We start from the raw sequence: 15573 nt of genomic DNA, 5'->3' as shown, positions 1-15573 counted from the left end.
CTTTCTCAGCCAGCGGAGCACTCTCGGGCGCTTTCTTTTGAACTGTAAGCAAGAGTGGAAAAGACCTACCACTCGCTCCAGCAACTGAAAGACAATGCCAGGCTGTGGCTGCCTGAAGCTCTACGCCATAGCGTGTCTCACGCAACTGTCTTGAGTCTCGCGTAGTCTGTTAGCACGTTGACACGGCGCTGCTGCGTTGCCGTTATGCTCGAAGGAATGACGCACAACGCTGAGGCACGGAGCGTGAGGGCCTGACGAAATAAAGGTTTGCATCACGATTAACTAGAGTTTAAGGCCGTTCCATGACCCCACTCATATCTTTTCAGGCCCATGCTGTCTGGCCTCTTGTATAGACCACGTTACCCATGTATGACTCCGCAGTCAGGGACCACCCGGAATTTCCAGGCAAGAAGACCTCCCCTAGCCTTTCTGGACGTAAGGAACTGAAGACGCTGCCCCTTTTTTCGTGTAACGCTCTCGCTGAAGAAACCCGATATGGTGTACGCCCCTACTGCCTCTGTGGACGCCTGGAATGTCGTTCGGCCGAGGGAGAAAGTCCCATGCTCATTCCGTTGCAGCCGACTTCGCGCGGAGACCGTCAACGCGGGTCATCTCCGTTACCACTCCGAGCAATCCCGCCACAGGCTGTACGTCGAGCATGAATTCAGTATAGCGAAAAATAAAATTGGTGAATGTGGACGAAATAGCATGACTAATACATCCATCCGGGGCAGTATCCAAAGGCAAGGGCACAACTAGCAGCTCGTGCGTCGATACTAGCCCTCTGTCGTTTGTTTCTGTGCTCATGAGGCAGCGGCCGAAGGACGCGCAGCACTCTGAATGCCTGGGACTGCTCTCGATCATCATTTGCCGGCTGTTTACAACAGATGCCGGCTGACTTCTTGCAAGCATTGGTAGAGCTCCCCTTTCACAAAAAAAAAGTCATCTCGCTGATCTCTGTTTCTTGCTGCCCTCGTCGCCGTTTCGAAGCCTGATGGTTTTTCTGACAAACTGTGTCATTCAGGAGTTCCTATTAGTCTTCATTCTCGGATCTCGTAGCCCGCAGACCAGCCAAGCGCCACGGGAATACTTATGCTTATCTTTCCATTCGAGTCGGCTTCTCTAGTCTGTAGGCTCTTCGCGAAGTGCACAGTGTTCAGTACTAGTGAAGAAAGGCACTGCCAGAAAAGGCATTTCAATGCCGTCTTCTGCAGTCTTGGGCAAGTGTTCTTGAGAGTTAGACTCTTCTCAACAGAGTGAGCTGTTTCGACGGGCTCTCACTTTTTCAGTCTGTGGGTCCGAACGCTTTGGTTCCGCGTCAGGCCATCTCGCCGATTCGATAAGCTAGACTGTCTCAAGTCGCCATTTCCCATACTTCGGAGCAAAGTAGCTTCACGAGCTAAGAAATTCCTTCGGAAGCGGGGGGCTCTTGGCCTGGTCCGAGCAGAGTCGAGAGTGCCTTCCTTCGTCGCCCACGGAAGGGTTTCAATGGCGAGACTATCAGGCTGGTTGCGCTTTGTTCAAGAAACCGCGCGGGTGAATCTCACCCGCAAGCATTGTATGCTTCCACTATCTGTAGAATGTAAGCACACTGGATTTATTTCTCTCAGGCCGCACCCGAACACGCGGTTCTCGGTACAGATGGAATTTGCCCGAGTGCGCTAATAGTGTTTATCTCTTCATTGTCGAGATGTGCCCACACGAATGCTCTTGCTACCATCTATCCGCTAATCGACTCATGGTTGCTTGGCACAAACTTGCTTATCAGCAAGTGAGCGGACAGTTTCGGAAGGAATGCAAACGCGACGCCGTCCAGTCAATGAAACATGGTTTTCCTTGTGCACAAAGCAGCAGGCACGAGGACCCACCGAAGGACGGCTGAGACCGAGGCCCTGGCGACACTTAGCTTTAGACGTTATGCAGGGATGCGGCGCACAGCAGCGCGCTTGGCTTTAGACACACAAGTCCTCGGGATCTATCTGGGAGTCTTCCTTCCCTACCTACGAGGAAGGCTAATATTTGCCGGGGACACATGGGAACGTACCACGCCTTGTGACTGCTCGCGTGGTACGGAAGATTCCCTCCCTGTCTCATTTCCTTTCCAGATGCCTTGTGTTCCCCGAGCTTGTTGTAGTCTTCCTAGACTGATAACTTCCGGGTGGATGGATTAAAGAGAGTGAGTCCTCGCAAGGATTGTATTCTCCACGTTCAATCAGAATGCACTTCGACAGGCACACGATCCGTGTGCTCTAAAGCGAAATCGCTTTCCTTGGCGTGCATTATGCGCTTGTCAAGACAGCACGTGCCTCACCTCACCTGTGACTTGACCGGACTTCCCATCGTTACTGGCACGCAAATCTCTGAGCTCTCCAGTTGTTCTGCAGTGAGGGCAAGACGGCCGGGAGAGGCTCGACGCCTTTTGCCCCCATCAGTGCGAAGACAGGACTGAGTTTTCGAGGACGATGTTGAGCGCATTCTGGATACAGGCTCGGCACGGCAGATTTATGTGAAGAGTTGCTTACAACAGGCATTCTATTTGTCTGTCGCCATAATTGCATCGAGATCTAATTTCTGGTTGTTTTTTCCGGTAACAGAAAGTACGGCGCGAATATGACTCGATAGCTGAACTCACGGGCTCCATAACTGCCGTCTTCTTCGCTGCGTGGAACCGCTCGTCAGCGAACAAGGCTGACAGTTCCCGCACAACGCACTAAGCTGGAGGAGTGCTGATGTGGCGCCAGTAGACCGGGGCTGGTGCATTTCGAGACGGGGATGGTCACCTTGGATTTTTTTGCCTGTACGACCACAGCAGACGGATCCAGCACAGAGAGCCTGGCACAAGGCGCAAATCGGGGTCGAGTGTTGATTCTACTGGGGTATTGGTTCCCGACTAGAAAGAGAGTCTACCATGCCGATATTTGCGTCACCTTCGCACAGTTCTGCTCGGTGGTATCTTGTCAACCAAGGTTCTTCGCAAGCTACCTCTGTGCTGTGGGGGGAGAGACTAGTCTTACGCTGGTTTTCGGCGGTCTTTGCGGTAGTCGTCTGTCGCATGATCTTCCGGCCCGACCCCGTTTGTGTCCTATCACGTCGATGTGTGGGAGTTTTCCGTACGCGAAAAGCAGAGACTGTCTAGCGCAAGGGCAGTGCCGGGAAGTGACTTTCACGCACAAGAGCAAAGAGGCAGCACCCGGGGGCACCAAAGCGGGCTACATCACTTGAAGGAAGGAGATTCAGATAGCCAGGCTACAAACCTGCTCTCACTCCACCAACTGCGAAAACTGAAGTCCATCTATATGGCTAAGCAGCTGTATTAAAAGGCTTATATTAGCATTGACAGCACCGACACCCCGGTGGCGGGAGATGCTGAGGTGGGGCGACAGCGGCGCTCTTGCTTCTCGTGGCCGTAGTTTGTAAGGGAGAGGAGCTAAGATCAAGATCGCTGCGGACGCAAGTTCAGTCCAGGCTGTGGGCTTCATCATGAAAGCAATGACCGCGTCCTCCGCGCTCGCTTTCCTCATGGCGGCGTCAGGAGTTGTCAACAGAAGGCATGTTCAAACGAACAGTGGATTGTTGGCAGAGAGACCGGTAAACACTTCGGCCTTCTCGACCTCCTTTGTTACTTCCTCAAACAAGGCAGCAGGCGTTCTTGTGTCCTTGTAGATACTCAGGGAGCCGTGTTGTTAGTCTTAAGAGTCCTCAAAGTGAAAACTCCCTGCGCTGGCGAGTGGGATGTGCAGTAGCTTATCCCGTATCTGCCTGCACCCTTGGGATTGATTTGGCATTTACAGATTAGGAAATGGGGCGTCACGAAGTTGAAAAATCCCCAGGTGAACGACGCTCGGGGAAGGCAGATCGAACACACCGTGTGTTGGCCGGTTTAGATCTTCCTTCCTCACGTCCGAGGGGCATGTTCCAATTGTGAGGAATGCCGGTGCAGTCTGGGGTCAACGGAGTCGGAGAGGCGATCTCCAGGAATTTTCCCGGAAGATTCCTGGGATTGTTCTGTACCGTATGTCGCTCTTCATTTTGCCGCCGACTTTTTCCCGAGCTCGCTCCGGGCAGGCACAAAAACGAAGCTTCTTTCGCGGTGTGTTGCTGGCTGTCCGTAGGGTACGGCGTGCTCTCTTGTCATCGATGAGATTCACTTTGTTCGAACAGAGAGCGGCCAGTCTCAGGACCATTCCCGTAGACTGTGAGTTCATCCGCACAAAGAGACTTGGGTGACTAGCGATGGTACTGAAAATGACAATGCGCAGCATGGTCGCGGAGCTCTCACCTCCGTGGATAGGCGGCGAACCGTGGACGGCCGGCTGCGTTGTGCTTGGGCAAATAGCCAGTGTGTCTGCATCGGTCTGTCACCATATACTCAGCATATACGTGTACATGGAGTAGATACACATATTCACATACAAACAAGCAAAACCCATGCCACGTCTCTCTTGTCGAACTGCACCAGGATGTAAGTTCTAGGCTTGCTAAGAAGTGTCTTGTCGGGTCACGACACAAGTGATCCGTTCACATCTCCTCGGTTCGCTGCGAGCCCGGGGGGCCCCGCAGAAACGCATACCCAGTATATATACATATATATGTGTAGGCTAATCTGACTCTGTATATGTAGGTATACATATGTATGAGAAACCTCGTGCACGAACAAAGAGCCTCGGCTTGGTGTTCAAGGTGTCACTCCAAACTGCAACAGATACCCAGCTGTGGATCTCCCAACCAGGGAGAACGCCACAATGCCGTACTGCCTAGTCGATGAAAACATCGGATTCGACGTGTTTAAACCAGTCGGGAAGTCAGCAGCGTAGCGGAACTTGTGGAATTCAAGCAACGAGAGCCAGACAACAGCCTCTCTTTGTCAAGCTCCACTCCACAGACGGCGGTCCCGTACTGTCAGTGGGGAAGTCGCCCGTTTTGCTCGGGTTCTAATGCTTAAGCCAGCGGAGTCAGGGAGGCGCTCCCGGAGAGATTTCTCACACATAAGCTAGACCGGTTTGTCAGCCACGCGATTCGACATCGTACTGGCTAGTGTAGTTCGTCGAGCGAACAAAGGCTGACGGCTACACTAAAGACGAAGACCAGTGCGATACTTTTCCCCCGGCGCTATCGGGATGTCTTCGCATTACTTTTAAAAGGCTGTAAGTATTTCTGTCCCAAATGCAACTCTAGACGCAGGGCCGGCCCTCGTTGCATCTTGTTCTGTGGAGCTATCCGTGATTGCTTCTCGATGTGAAGCTCTCGCCTTCGATGTAAGTCGTGCGTTCTCTTGGAATAAGCCCTGTGAAGTCTGCCGACTTTCTCCCTGGCAAGGCTTCATCAGTCTTTGCTTGGATCACGTAAATCGCTTACAACACCCGCGCCTGTGGCGCAGGTGCACTGCAGCACTGTACACGTATCACCCGAAAGCGACAAAGCCGACTGTTTCTTTCCTTATCTACTTCTGGAACGGGCAGTGCACTCCTGCGTGGATTTGTGACACAGTTTCTTCGGTCACGGAGAGATTTTACCTCCGCGTTCACGTCCTCTCCTGACAGGACGTGAGACTGCGAAGGATTTCAGAAGAAAGATGGTAGCTCCCCTAAGAAAGCATGAACTGCATTCGAATTAGCGCATCTCACATCAGACGCAAACACAAGTACGTTCGCCCTTCCCTACATCATATGCACGGGTACGTGAAACCAGGACAACCACATCAACGGCAGCACTTGCCACTAGGGTCTGCCCGAGTGTTTCCGTAAGGTTCGTAGAACAGACTAAACAACAGCAGCATTGAGGAATAACACTCACTGGATGCATGAGTTTTCTGCTCTTCGCCGTGCCGGGACGGAAGTGCGAAGCCAAGACAGACCCTCCTGTAGGAGCCCGTGAGAAGCCGGGGGGGGTCAAGGAAGAGTTTCGCACCGTTGAAAGGTTCTTCAAAAAGACGGTATATGAGTCAGAAAGCTAGCGCGCGATGTTGCACCTCTAACGAGAATTGGACATTTTTCCAGTCCCATGCAGGAGGAGAAAACTTTTATCTCACTGTCAGCGACAAGAAACCGGGGTCGCAAGCGCTGACGTTCTCACTCTACGAGTCTGACAGCACCTCCGTTCCGACGCCTCGTGTAGGTGGTAAGCAAAGTAGTGTACGTAAGATTGTTCTATGTACCTTTACAGTCGCAGTCGCATCTGTATTTCCTTTCTTGTCAACAGCGGAAAGAGATGACATAGAACATTGGGCAGTTGACGTGTGATCACCGACATACTCCGAGGCCGATCGCGATCGCAAAAAAAGCTTGGACTCACTGAGTCAATCTTAGTTTTCCACTTGTGTGTTTGAAGCTGCCCCCTTTGCGAAGTGCGGTCTGTTTTACCGCCTCCGGACTATACACTCATCTTGTGTGAAGCATAACTCCGGTGACAGGTCGGAAGTCTCTAGCCGCAATCTCCGTAGAGGTCATCTCTTCGTCGTAGCCATTCCTCAGTTTAACTACGTCCCAGGACGGTAGGCGTGCCCATGCGCGCCTCGTCTTCACCGGACATGCTCTGTGCTAGGCAGTCTGTGAACTGTATTCAGGCATAGTGATTGCAGTCACTTGTGAATAAATAGCATACATAGGCTCTTCCGTCTCGTTGCGTGGAAGACAGCGTTGTTAGGTGTCGGGTGCAAGGATTACCAGAACGCTGTTTGGTCCGGTGCTGTTCGTCTTTCCGTACTTCCCTTAGGACGCTGTGAGTTTCTGTTTAGTCTCGCTGCCGGGAGCGTTTTTCACTCCTTCAGAGAGGGTTCGTCTGTAGAAAAGTGCGCACGCATGAACCTGCCTTTGCGTTTTCACGTGACGCTGTCCGTCCTCGATCCGTGCCCATCTTGTTTTTGAGGGTCTCGGCCAGTCCTCCGGTTTTTTCCTGGCGCCAATTGATGTTTAGCGTGCGGATGTCGCACGCCTCGGTCACATAGGCCTGCAGGGCGCTCTCCCGGCTCAGTCAGAGCACGCTCCACGCCATGCTAGCGAACCCTCTACGTGGAGACTTCTTATCCCACGTGTGTGTCTCCACCCGTAGCAAAGAGCAAAAGGGTCTTGGTGAGGTAAGCTGAGTATAAGAGATATTCAGCTCATCTCACCAAGACCCTTTTGCCATGCTTCGGGATTGCTGCACCTTCGGCGGTTCGCGTAGACACGGCTGGGCGTAGTTCAAAAGTAACAGCCTTTCAGGGTGAAAGTTTCGACTCTCCACCTCGCTGCTGGACAGCACAGGTGTGGCTGGTGACAGCGTATCCATGTATTCTCTTGCTGTAGTGGGTGAGCCTCGGCTGTCCGGCATGTGGGTCGCTGACGTCAGCGGCGGAGAGGGGGGATCTGCGTAGTGTTCCGGGGTGTACAGAGTCTGATCCCGGAACTTCCGAGACAATGATAAACAGCCTTTTGTCTGATGTCTCATCTTGCCGAGCGGAGTAAATACCCACTTGTCCTTTCGCACGCAGGAAGTAGGTTGAATGTCTTTCTCTTGCTGGGCCTGACGGTCCGCAGCGTTAGCTTTTTCGTAGCAGTTGCTGTTCTTATGCCAAGAATCACTGAGCGACCCTGCCATGAAGACCTTCGTGGTTCTCCGAAACCCCGTCCTTGGTCTGGTGCCGCCTGGGCCGTTGGTCGTCACTTCTTTTCCTGTCAAGACAAGTCTGCGGGACCGGCCGGCTGGCTGCGCACATCGCGTGTCGACAGTATTTCTACGCTGGAGTACTGGCCGCACTCCGCTAGCTATACACCCATGTCTGCACGTGGCGGAGTAACAGTGTGCTGCGGGCACTCGCTATCTAGAGGCACCAACACAGTAATGAATGTACTACGTCGGTGTCTCTTAATACTCCATGGGGGGAACGAGCACGTCAACAAGGCACCATCTGTACGAAATGTCTGCGATGTCTTAGAGAGGCAGCTGCACATGCTTAACACCGCAGGGAGTACCGGGAGGTGGCTGCAGAGGCGGCAAGCCCAGATGGTTCTGCAGAGGATGTCGGGCCTCCCGGGGCGACTGATTGAGGTTCTGGAGTCGGAGCCCATCCGGCGGTGCAGCCGGCACCAGGCTACATCATATACTCGCGTCCACCGTCCACATATGCCTATGTCTATACTCCATTTCACTTACTATCAGAATATTCTGTCCAGCTGCCGCAAGCGACGGTGTTCCTCTGTTCAGCATCAATCCTCTTCACCCTGCAGTGACGGCGAAAACTTCAGAAGCCCATCCAACCGGGCCGGAAGCGTGTTCCGGTATCTCCGTGTATACTGACTGTGAAATCCGCTGGATGCGAACAGTCGATTTGCACCTTTGATTCCGCGTAGATCTCTTTGTGGTTCATGTAAGCGTGGTTCGGTGTGTTGTATTGTCTAGTCAACGTTGTGCTGACGCGATGCCAGTTTGGCTTGGAAGGATTGGAACTAGAGCAGCGCTTCCTCCTGCCATAAGACACAACAACACGCGGGTGCTAGGTCCGTGTGTAGCAAGCGTGCGCACACGAAGAGGATGTAGATGGATGAACAGAATAGTAGCGCCAGGGAGTGCTCGAGGTGCCGCATGTGCGTGAAGTGTGAGGGCAAACAGCTGTTCGTGCTGAAGCGCGTGGCAATTCTTCTTTTCTCTGTTCACAGCGCGCTCACCCAACCGAAACCGATGTCGAGAAGACCGCGCCGACTGCGCCGCAGAAAATCCGCCTCAGGTATGTGGCGGCCATACCTACATTGTCCGTCATTTTTCTTCTCCTGTATGGGACGATAAAGAAACAAACGGAAGGGTCCAAGACTTCACCGCGTAAAAGATCCCGCAAGCCGAAGAAAAGTGACAAGACACCCCCGGTGCCTGAAGCTCAAGGCACCGATTCAACAGTAACCGCCGGTGAGCGCGGCGAAGGCGATAGCTCCGATGCAACTTTACCCGCTCTCCGATAAACTTCCCTGCATCCAGCCTCGCCTTCTACGGGTGCTTTTATACAAAAAGGACATGCGCCATGTGCAGCCGATCTGACGAGGCTAGCTTGCATTGTCTCGAACAACAAAGCTGTCTTCTTTGGCATCTTGACTCCATGACGATGATTGTAAAGACTCTCTCCGCGACTGTTTTATCACTCCTCCGCCACGCGACTGGCGATCGCTTCCTCTTGCAGAGAGACTGTGTAGTTGCGTATGTGCACTTTTATGCAAAGCGAGCAAATCAACGTGATCGAAGGCGAACTGGCGGCGAAGGTTTTGCTAGCGACCATCGAGTGACTTCCGCTACTCCATAAACGCAGAGTTCGTTCGCAGAGCCTGCTCAGAGTCTTCTTTCCCTTCTCTTTATTGTATAAAGGAGCGACCCTCGGGACTGTGAACACCCCATTCTTACACTTTGCAACCATTTAGGAAAACAGAGTGTGGGGGTTCCTGAAAACTACTCTGTCTTTCTGCAATGACCGGGCCGGCCGCTCAGGCGCATAAGCCGGGCTCTTGAAGATCGACACCCGAAAGCACGTAGCCGTACTACAACTACTAGAGTGAGTACAGGATCTTCTCACAGCAGATGAGTTTCATACCCCGACAGCCTCCAGTAATATATCACCTGAAGTTTCAGCTTGGAATTAGGTGGTTTATGGCTATCTGCTACCAGAATTTGTCGTACATCAGAGAAGCCACGGAATGCATCGACAAACCGACAGCTAAGCATTAAATAAACACCTGTCTCCGGAAATTCGCTTGACTCAGTAAGTGGACACCTTTCCTTTCTCCCCAATCACTCAATATGTGTGGGATAGTCGTCCTCACAAAAACGACGGCTATCCCACACATATTTAAAACTGCCTGAAACACTGTGGGCACCAGGACACTCCTGAAAGTTTGGCTTGTGTGAAAAAAAGAAATCCTGCTCCTATGTATCTCCCTTACACCTTTGTTCTCCTCCCTCTGTCTCTCTTATCTCGCCATCCTTTCCATCATTCCATCCAGCTCTCCAAAGCCGCTGTCTTCACGCACAGATACCAAGAACAGTGGTAAGAACCCCGCGGCCACTCCTTCACGATCCACTAACCCCCCGTGTCCCTCATTCGTCATAACGCAAGCCAGAAGAAAAGAGATATGAACCAATATACACCTCATCCCGCTAGGTAGGAACTACCTTCCCACCTAATGACCACCATCTCTGGTTTCCCCCCTCCCCCATCTTCGGTTACTCCTTGAGAATTTCGTCTGATTTGAGTGTCTCTCCACCTGCTTGAGAGGTAGAAGAAGGCGAAGTCATGTCACGCTGCTGTTGATGATCTCCTGTATCCCAAGAGTTTGCATCCTCTTGTAGAAATGTAGAGAAAGATTCATCCTCTGCCGTTTGAGGTGCAGAAGACGGTGATAAAGAAGAGTCACGCCAAGGAAAACTGCTTTTGCCGTCCCCGCTTCCTTCCCTGCGCGCATCCAGCGACGCCCCGCCCCTGTTACTTCCTGAAGGAAAGAGATACTGTGAAGATGGTGGTTGAGAGGGGTACGGATAGGAACCTGGAATACTGCCTTTATCTGAGAAAATTCCTTCTCTACTAGACGAGAGCCAGGGCGGATACCCCGAGGATAGTGGGGGTGCATTTGGACCGATTCGTGCCAAGCCCTGGAGACAACACATACATAGCAGAATCATACCCCACAGCAAAGAGAACATCCCTTATTATATCCTTCAAGAAACATACACATATGATTAAGAGGATAGAGCCAGTCATTGTCTCCCTCTTCTTTCAAAATGAAAATCATACCGAACCTATGACAGCTCTGAGAGACAGAGACACTCTAGGCGGCGATTGCCTAGTTCCAGGTAATTCAGTACAGGAACCCCACCTACGGAAAAAAACAATCGTACGTTTTTCTACGAAGTCTCACCATTCTTAATCAGTGTTTCTTTATAGCTTGAATGTACATGTACATACATGGATGGATAGACGCATGCATGCAACCACCTGTCTGTTTACACGAATAAAGTCTACGAAGTCGACAGAAGACACAGTCGTCTCAATACGTCACGAAGAGAAGAGAGAAAATCGGCCCGTTTGAGTTCGGGAAGCGGGCGGACAAATAGAGAAACTCAAACCCCAGTAGCATGACTGATAGCGGCGGTGTGCGAGTTATTAGAGGGACGTAAGGTCGTCTTTTCTTGACTTACCCCCCTTGTCATATGTTCCTCAACTCTCTGCTGGATTTCCATCATATCCCTCGAGATCTTCCTGAGGTACGCTGAGTTGTATGCCATCTGTATAGACACCCGGAGGGAAGTAAGCCTCGTAATCATCTCTACTAACAAAGAATACACAAAAGAAATCTAAATGAACCTCTCCTGGCCAAGCAGCTATTCCGCCGATGTATGTACACTTAACGTTATCAAGGCATTATGAAAGTAGACGTCTATTAGGATGAAGATGATGATAGTGACGGACAGGATTGATTAGCGACGTTAATCTCTCCTCTTTCACACTTCCCTACCACAGTAGCCTCTCGGCTATGTATGTTTATCCTCTCAATATGAAGACGATCTGAGTCACAACAATACGGCCGCTCTGTCGTATGCTATAAATAGGTATCTCCGAAGAAAACATTCCAGGAAGTCCTCCGAGAGAATCACCGTAACTAGCAGACAAACAATCGACGTACACAGAACGATCTTGACCCAGCATCATCGCCCACCGCGGACGTACTTCTCTCTAGCAATATGCCTATATCTCTGCCTATCTATATCCATCTCGCACTATCACTCTTAGCTACACATCTTTCATGTCCACTGCCGTATCTATATCTATATACCAAGCGTTACTCAACTTCAGCCGTCTTTTCTTGATGCATTCCCCAGCACAGACAGGCGCGCATCTTGTTATGTCTGTACACCAACCGCGATAGTGCAGAAGACTTCATTGGAGTGTTCTTCAAACTTATCGATTATTTAGTAGCAAGCAGCCGAAAGGCATGCTAATGACGAAGTTGATGTCTTGCTTCAGCTTACTGTCAAAGAGAGGCCCAAGGGGTATCCTAACGTCACACCAAGAAGGCATGCACCTGCCAAAGGGAGAGGCGACCCTGTATGAGTCGAGAAGAACCACAGACAGAAGGAGAGCTAACCAAGGTGACACAAATGATGAAGTGCCTCAATCTGGCTGGGGGGGTGCAGTAAGAAAACATGGAGAGACTTCTGTTAAAGTTGACAGAGAAAAGTGATGAAGGATGACGTTGCTCTGTCTGTGTAAGTAAGCGCCACGAGAAGGCAATCACTTTTTTTCGGTAGATCGAAACAACAGACCATGAAGACGTATATACACATATCTTTCTCTGACCGAGACGTGTGCTCTTCTTCTTTTGCGAGGAGGATTACGAAGAAACCACCGGGAGTAAAGCTGCGTGTACCGGTGGGCTGAAAGAATTACCCGCGTACATACTAAAGCAACCTGGACGAGTCCCACCAAATTCTTCCATCCCACCAGGACACGGTGCTTGAGGATTATACACCGAACAAAGAGAAAAATGTTCAAGACGATGAAGCATATCTACTGAATTGGAAACTTGGACGTCAAAGAGATCTCTGCACGTTATTCTTCAGATATATCTACCTGTACAAAAACTATACCGAAAGAAGATACCGACACGGAGACAGCAAGACGCAAAGCACGAGAGATACAGCGTCTCTTTCTTTGCAGGCTCAGAGCGTGTGGGAGACGAAGAATGGCATACACAGCGAGCCTCCTTCTCCACATACAGGTGAATGCCGCTATGTGCCCGGTGGTAGTATAGGGGACGTCTTCACCCCTTCCTTGTTAGATGCACGACCCATCGAACTATGGATGTCGATAAGAAGACTCGAATGCGAGAACTACACTGATGCGCGCGGAAATAACACCGACGGAGTAGAGACCCCCTTAGCCCTAAGAATGTCCTAAAAAAGGAAGGCGAGTCTGTGTGCTACCTTAGCGAGTCTCCGCCTTCCCGCATATTTAAGTCGTGTTTGAGTGTATGTACATGAAGTATACACCCGCAACACTGCACCCGCAGGGGGGCTAATTAGCAGTCACGAGTGAAGAAGAGGAAAACGATGCAGGTACCCCGCTATTCCAGTCGACGTGGAGGGAGTGAGTACTACTGACATACTATGACTCCTACACATGTAACACGGAGACCAGAAAACCAGTTCCGGTATCCAATACTTCCCCTGTAGCAGCCACAATAACTGAGGAATACACTACAAGCGGGACTAGATCAGACTAACGTAGCAACCGCATACAGGAGCACACGGACGCCGGAAAGAAACCGGCTCCTGTGTGGAAGAGCAAGCGTACCTCTCCTCTTCAATGCCCTATAGACCCAGGTGCCCGTCGCAGCACCACTAAAAAGACCTGCAATCCTCCCTTGTTTTTCTATCCTCATAACTCCCCGCTGATCTTCCTCTGGGAGCATGCGTAAGAGGTCTAAGAATGACATCGGGCGAGGTCCCCTTGCTGGACCACCTGAGGGGTCACCCGGTCGTGCCGACGGAGCCAAAGTGCCGGGTGATGATAATGAGCCAGAAGGACCATCTCCACTTGGAGAAAGATCTGTAGACGATGAAGCGCGAAGATCATCTCTGTCGCCCGGTTCACGCGCTGTGCCTGCCCTGTTGTACATTGATAGTGAGGTGGCAGCGGAGGAGTCTTGGCCCATCGACTCAGTACCTGACGTTGCTCCACGGTCACTCATTCTGCACGGACGTAGTTACAGCTCAATGCGTTTTGTGTGTGTCGTGAGTCAGACACGGGCCCGAGAAAAGAGCACGGATTGGGACTGCTCGCTGCGTCCTCAATGCAGAAGACACCAAGGGGACAGTGTCAGGAGCAAAACTACGGGAGGGAGACAGATGAATGCCAGGGGACGCCGAGAAAAGTACAATAGGAGGAGAAAGCCACTGCAGGTACCGATTGCCCCTTTTTCGTCAACAGCCAAGCGTAGATGGCTACACGTCAGCAGGTGAATATAGAAGCGCAGGAGAGAATGTCGGCAAATGGGAAAAGAAAAGGAAACAGCCAGTAGTTAGGGCACTGAGACGGTTCTTTCGAACCGGAAACCGAGTCTCGCCTACAAGCTTCGTCAAAGCGCTCGATACAGCCTCAACACGCCACTCACAGAAAGAGCTCTCCACTTCTTGAAAAGAGCTTCGGTCTCACGCTTCAGGCATAGGCTCGCCTTTCCTTGTGACAATCCGGACAGTGATCAAAAGGTATGAGAATTTTGTAGGAACGTGGTTTCTCCAAGGTTTGACTGTGTTCCTCGAACGTTCTGAGGTGTGCACTCGGGTGAGCCCGCGCTTCGGCTTATACAAAAGATTGAGGCCTCACTGCTGCCCTGGAGTGTTCCGGTTCTTGCGTCCGGCCCGTGGAAGAGCACGACACTCGCGCTTACGAGACTTGTGTCCCCTTCCGTAGATTCTGCGGAGGGTGTAAGTGGCAAAGCGCGCATAACACTAGCTGCGCTACCCTCCCGGCGTGGCTCTTCTGCCCCTGTCTCGCTGCTAGCGGTACACGAAGGCATGCAACTTGCTTTAGCGGCGAGAGAGCGGGTCGGTCGTACAGCACATCGGGCCCTGTGCTGCATCAGAGCTGCAGTTGACCCGTGCGGACTGGACTGCCAACGGCTAAGAATGGGATAGACCTCACTTCCGCTTTGAAGGGAAGATACGTCCATTTGAGAGATCTCTAAGGCGCTGCGGGGGCCAGGGGGACTGAGTGCGGCTGTCAGCGGCCGTGCGCAGCCTATTGCAGCTGTGGATTGCCAAGCACGCTGCCGAGGTGTAGTGGTCTTCCCTGACCTCGTAAGGGTACGGAGGAGGCGCGGTCACGAGTGGGGAAGCTCTTGTTCGAAAAACAGTCCAGGCTTCTCTCCTGTTACGCTGGGCGAGGTTCTCCTCAGGGAACGAGCGCATAGTCACCGTATGCCTACTAGTGATAGCACTACTAGGGGCAGACAACCGCCTTACCAGACAATCACACGTGGCAACAAGGAGCCGCAAACACGCCATCACCCAGCGTGGAGAACTGTTTTCGACGATGTCCCTCTGACCAAGAGCTGTGGCGTCTGAGACCACTACACAAGTGCATTCCGAGCTATAGGCGCTTTTGCCGACTACCTGGCGTTCTGCCCGGGTGTGGAGAGCGTGTCGATCGTCGGTCTCATGCCCGTACCGTACAGCGCTGCAGGGCTCAGGTAGTGTTGGGAAACGCGCGCGCTTCGCCGGTGCTCGGGAACCTCAGCGTCTTCACGTGCTGAGCAGTGACATCGGCGAGTCAGTATCCTGACACGTTTCCCACATGGGCCCGAACCTATTACCGACCCTTGCTGACTCCAGGGAAAGCTTCTCGACTACGCTTCCAGTTGTGTATGTTTACAGGGGAACTCTTGACAGCACTCCGAGAAACCGAACTGGTTTGACACTTGGTCGGCGTGGACCGCACACGGATAAACTACAGCACTGGTCACCTATGCAGTTCTGCTACAAGGCCGGAAAAAACAGGAAGGTTTCATGAAGAAACTCATACATGTCGAACTGCGGCGCCAGCACGCCATCAAACAGCGA

The 15573-nt window shown here is 51.9% G+C and overlaps 1 protein-coding gene across 1 annotated transcript; it reads right to left on the bottom strand.

Moving 5' to 3' along the window:
• Positions 1–10179: 10179 nt before the first annotated feature.
• On the bottom strand, positions 10180–14410 carry CSUI_000913 (uncharacterized protein; the record flags this gene model as incomplete). The annotated part of the gene is made up of 4 exons (XM_068061120.1): positions 13307–14410; positions 11983–12056; positions 11152–11279; positions 10180–10605 (listed from the first exon to the last, which is right to left on the bottom strand). Exons 2-4 carry the CDS (start codon positions 12029–12031, stop codon positions 10180–10182), a joined length of 603 nt encoding a protein of 200 aa, XP_067926901.1. The 5' UTR covers positions 12032–12056; positions 13307–14410.
• Positions 14411–15573: the final 1163 nt, after the last annotated feature.

The sequence above is a fragment of the Cystoisospora suis genome (genome assembly GCF_002600585.1).
Source record: "Cystoisospora suis strain Wien I chromosome Unknown contig_360, whole genome shotgun sequence".
Taxonomy (NCBI): Eukaryota; Apicomplexa; class Conoidasida; order Eucoccidiorida; family Sarcocystidae; genus Cystoisospora; species Cystoisospora suis.
Note: the sequence above shows the minus strand (reverse complement) of the source record. Positions and strands in the feature narration are given on the sequence as shown.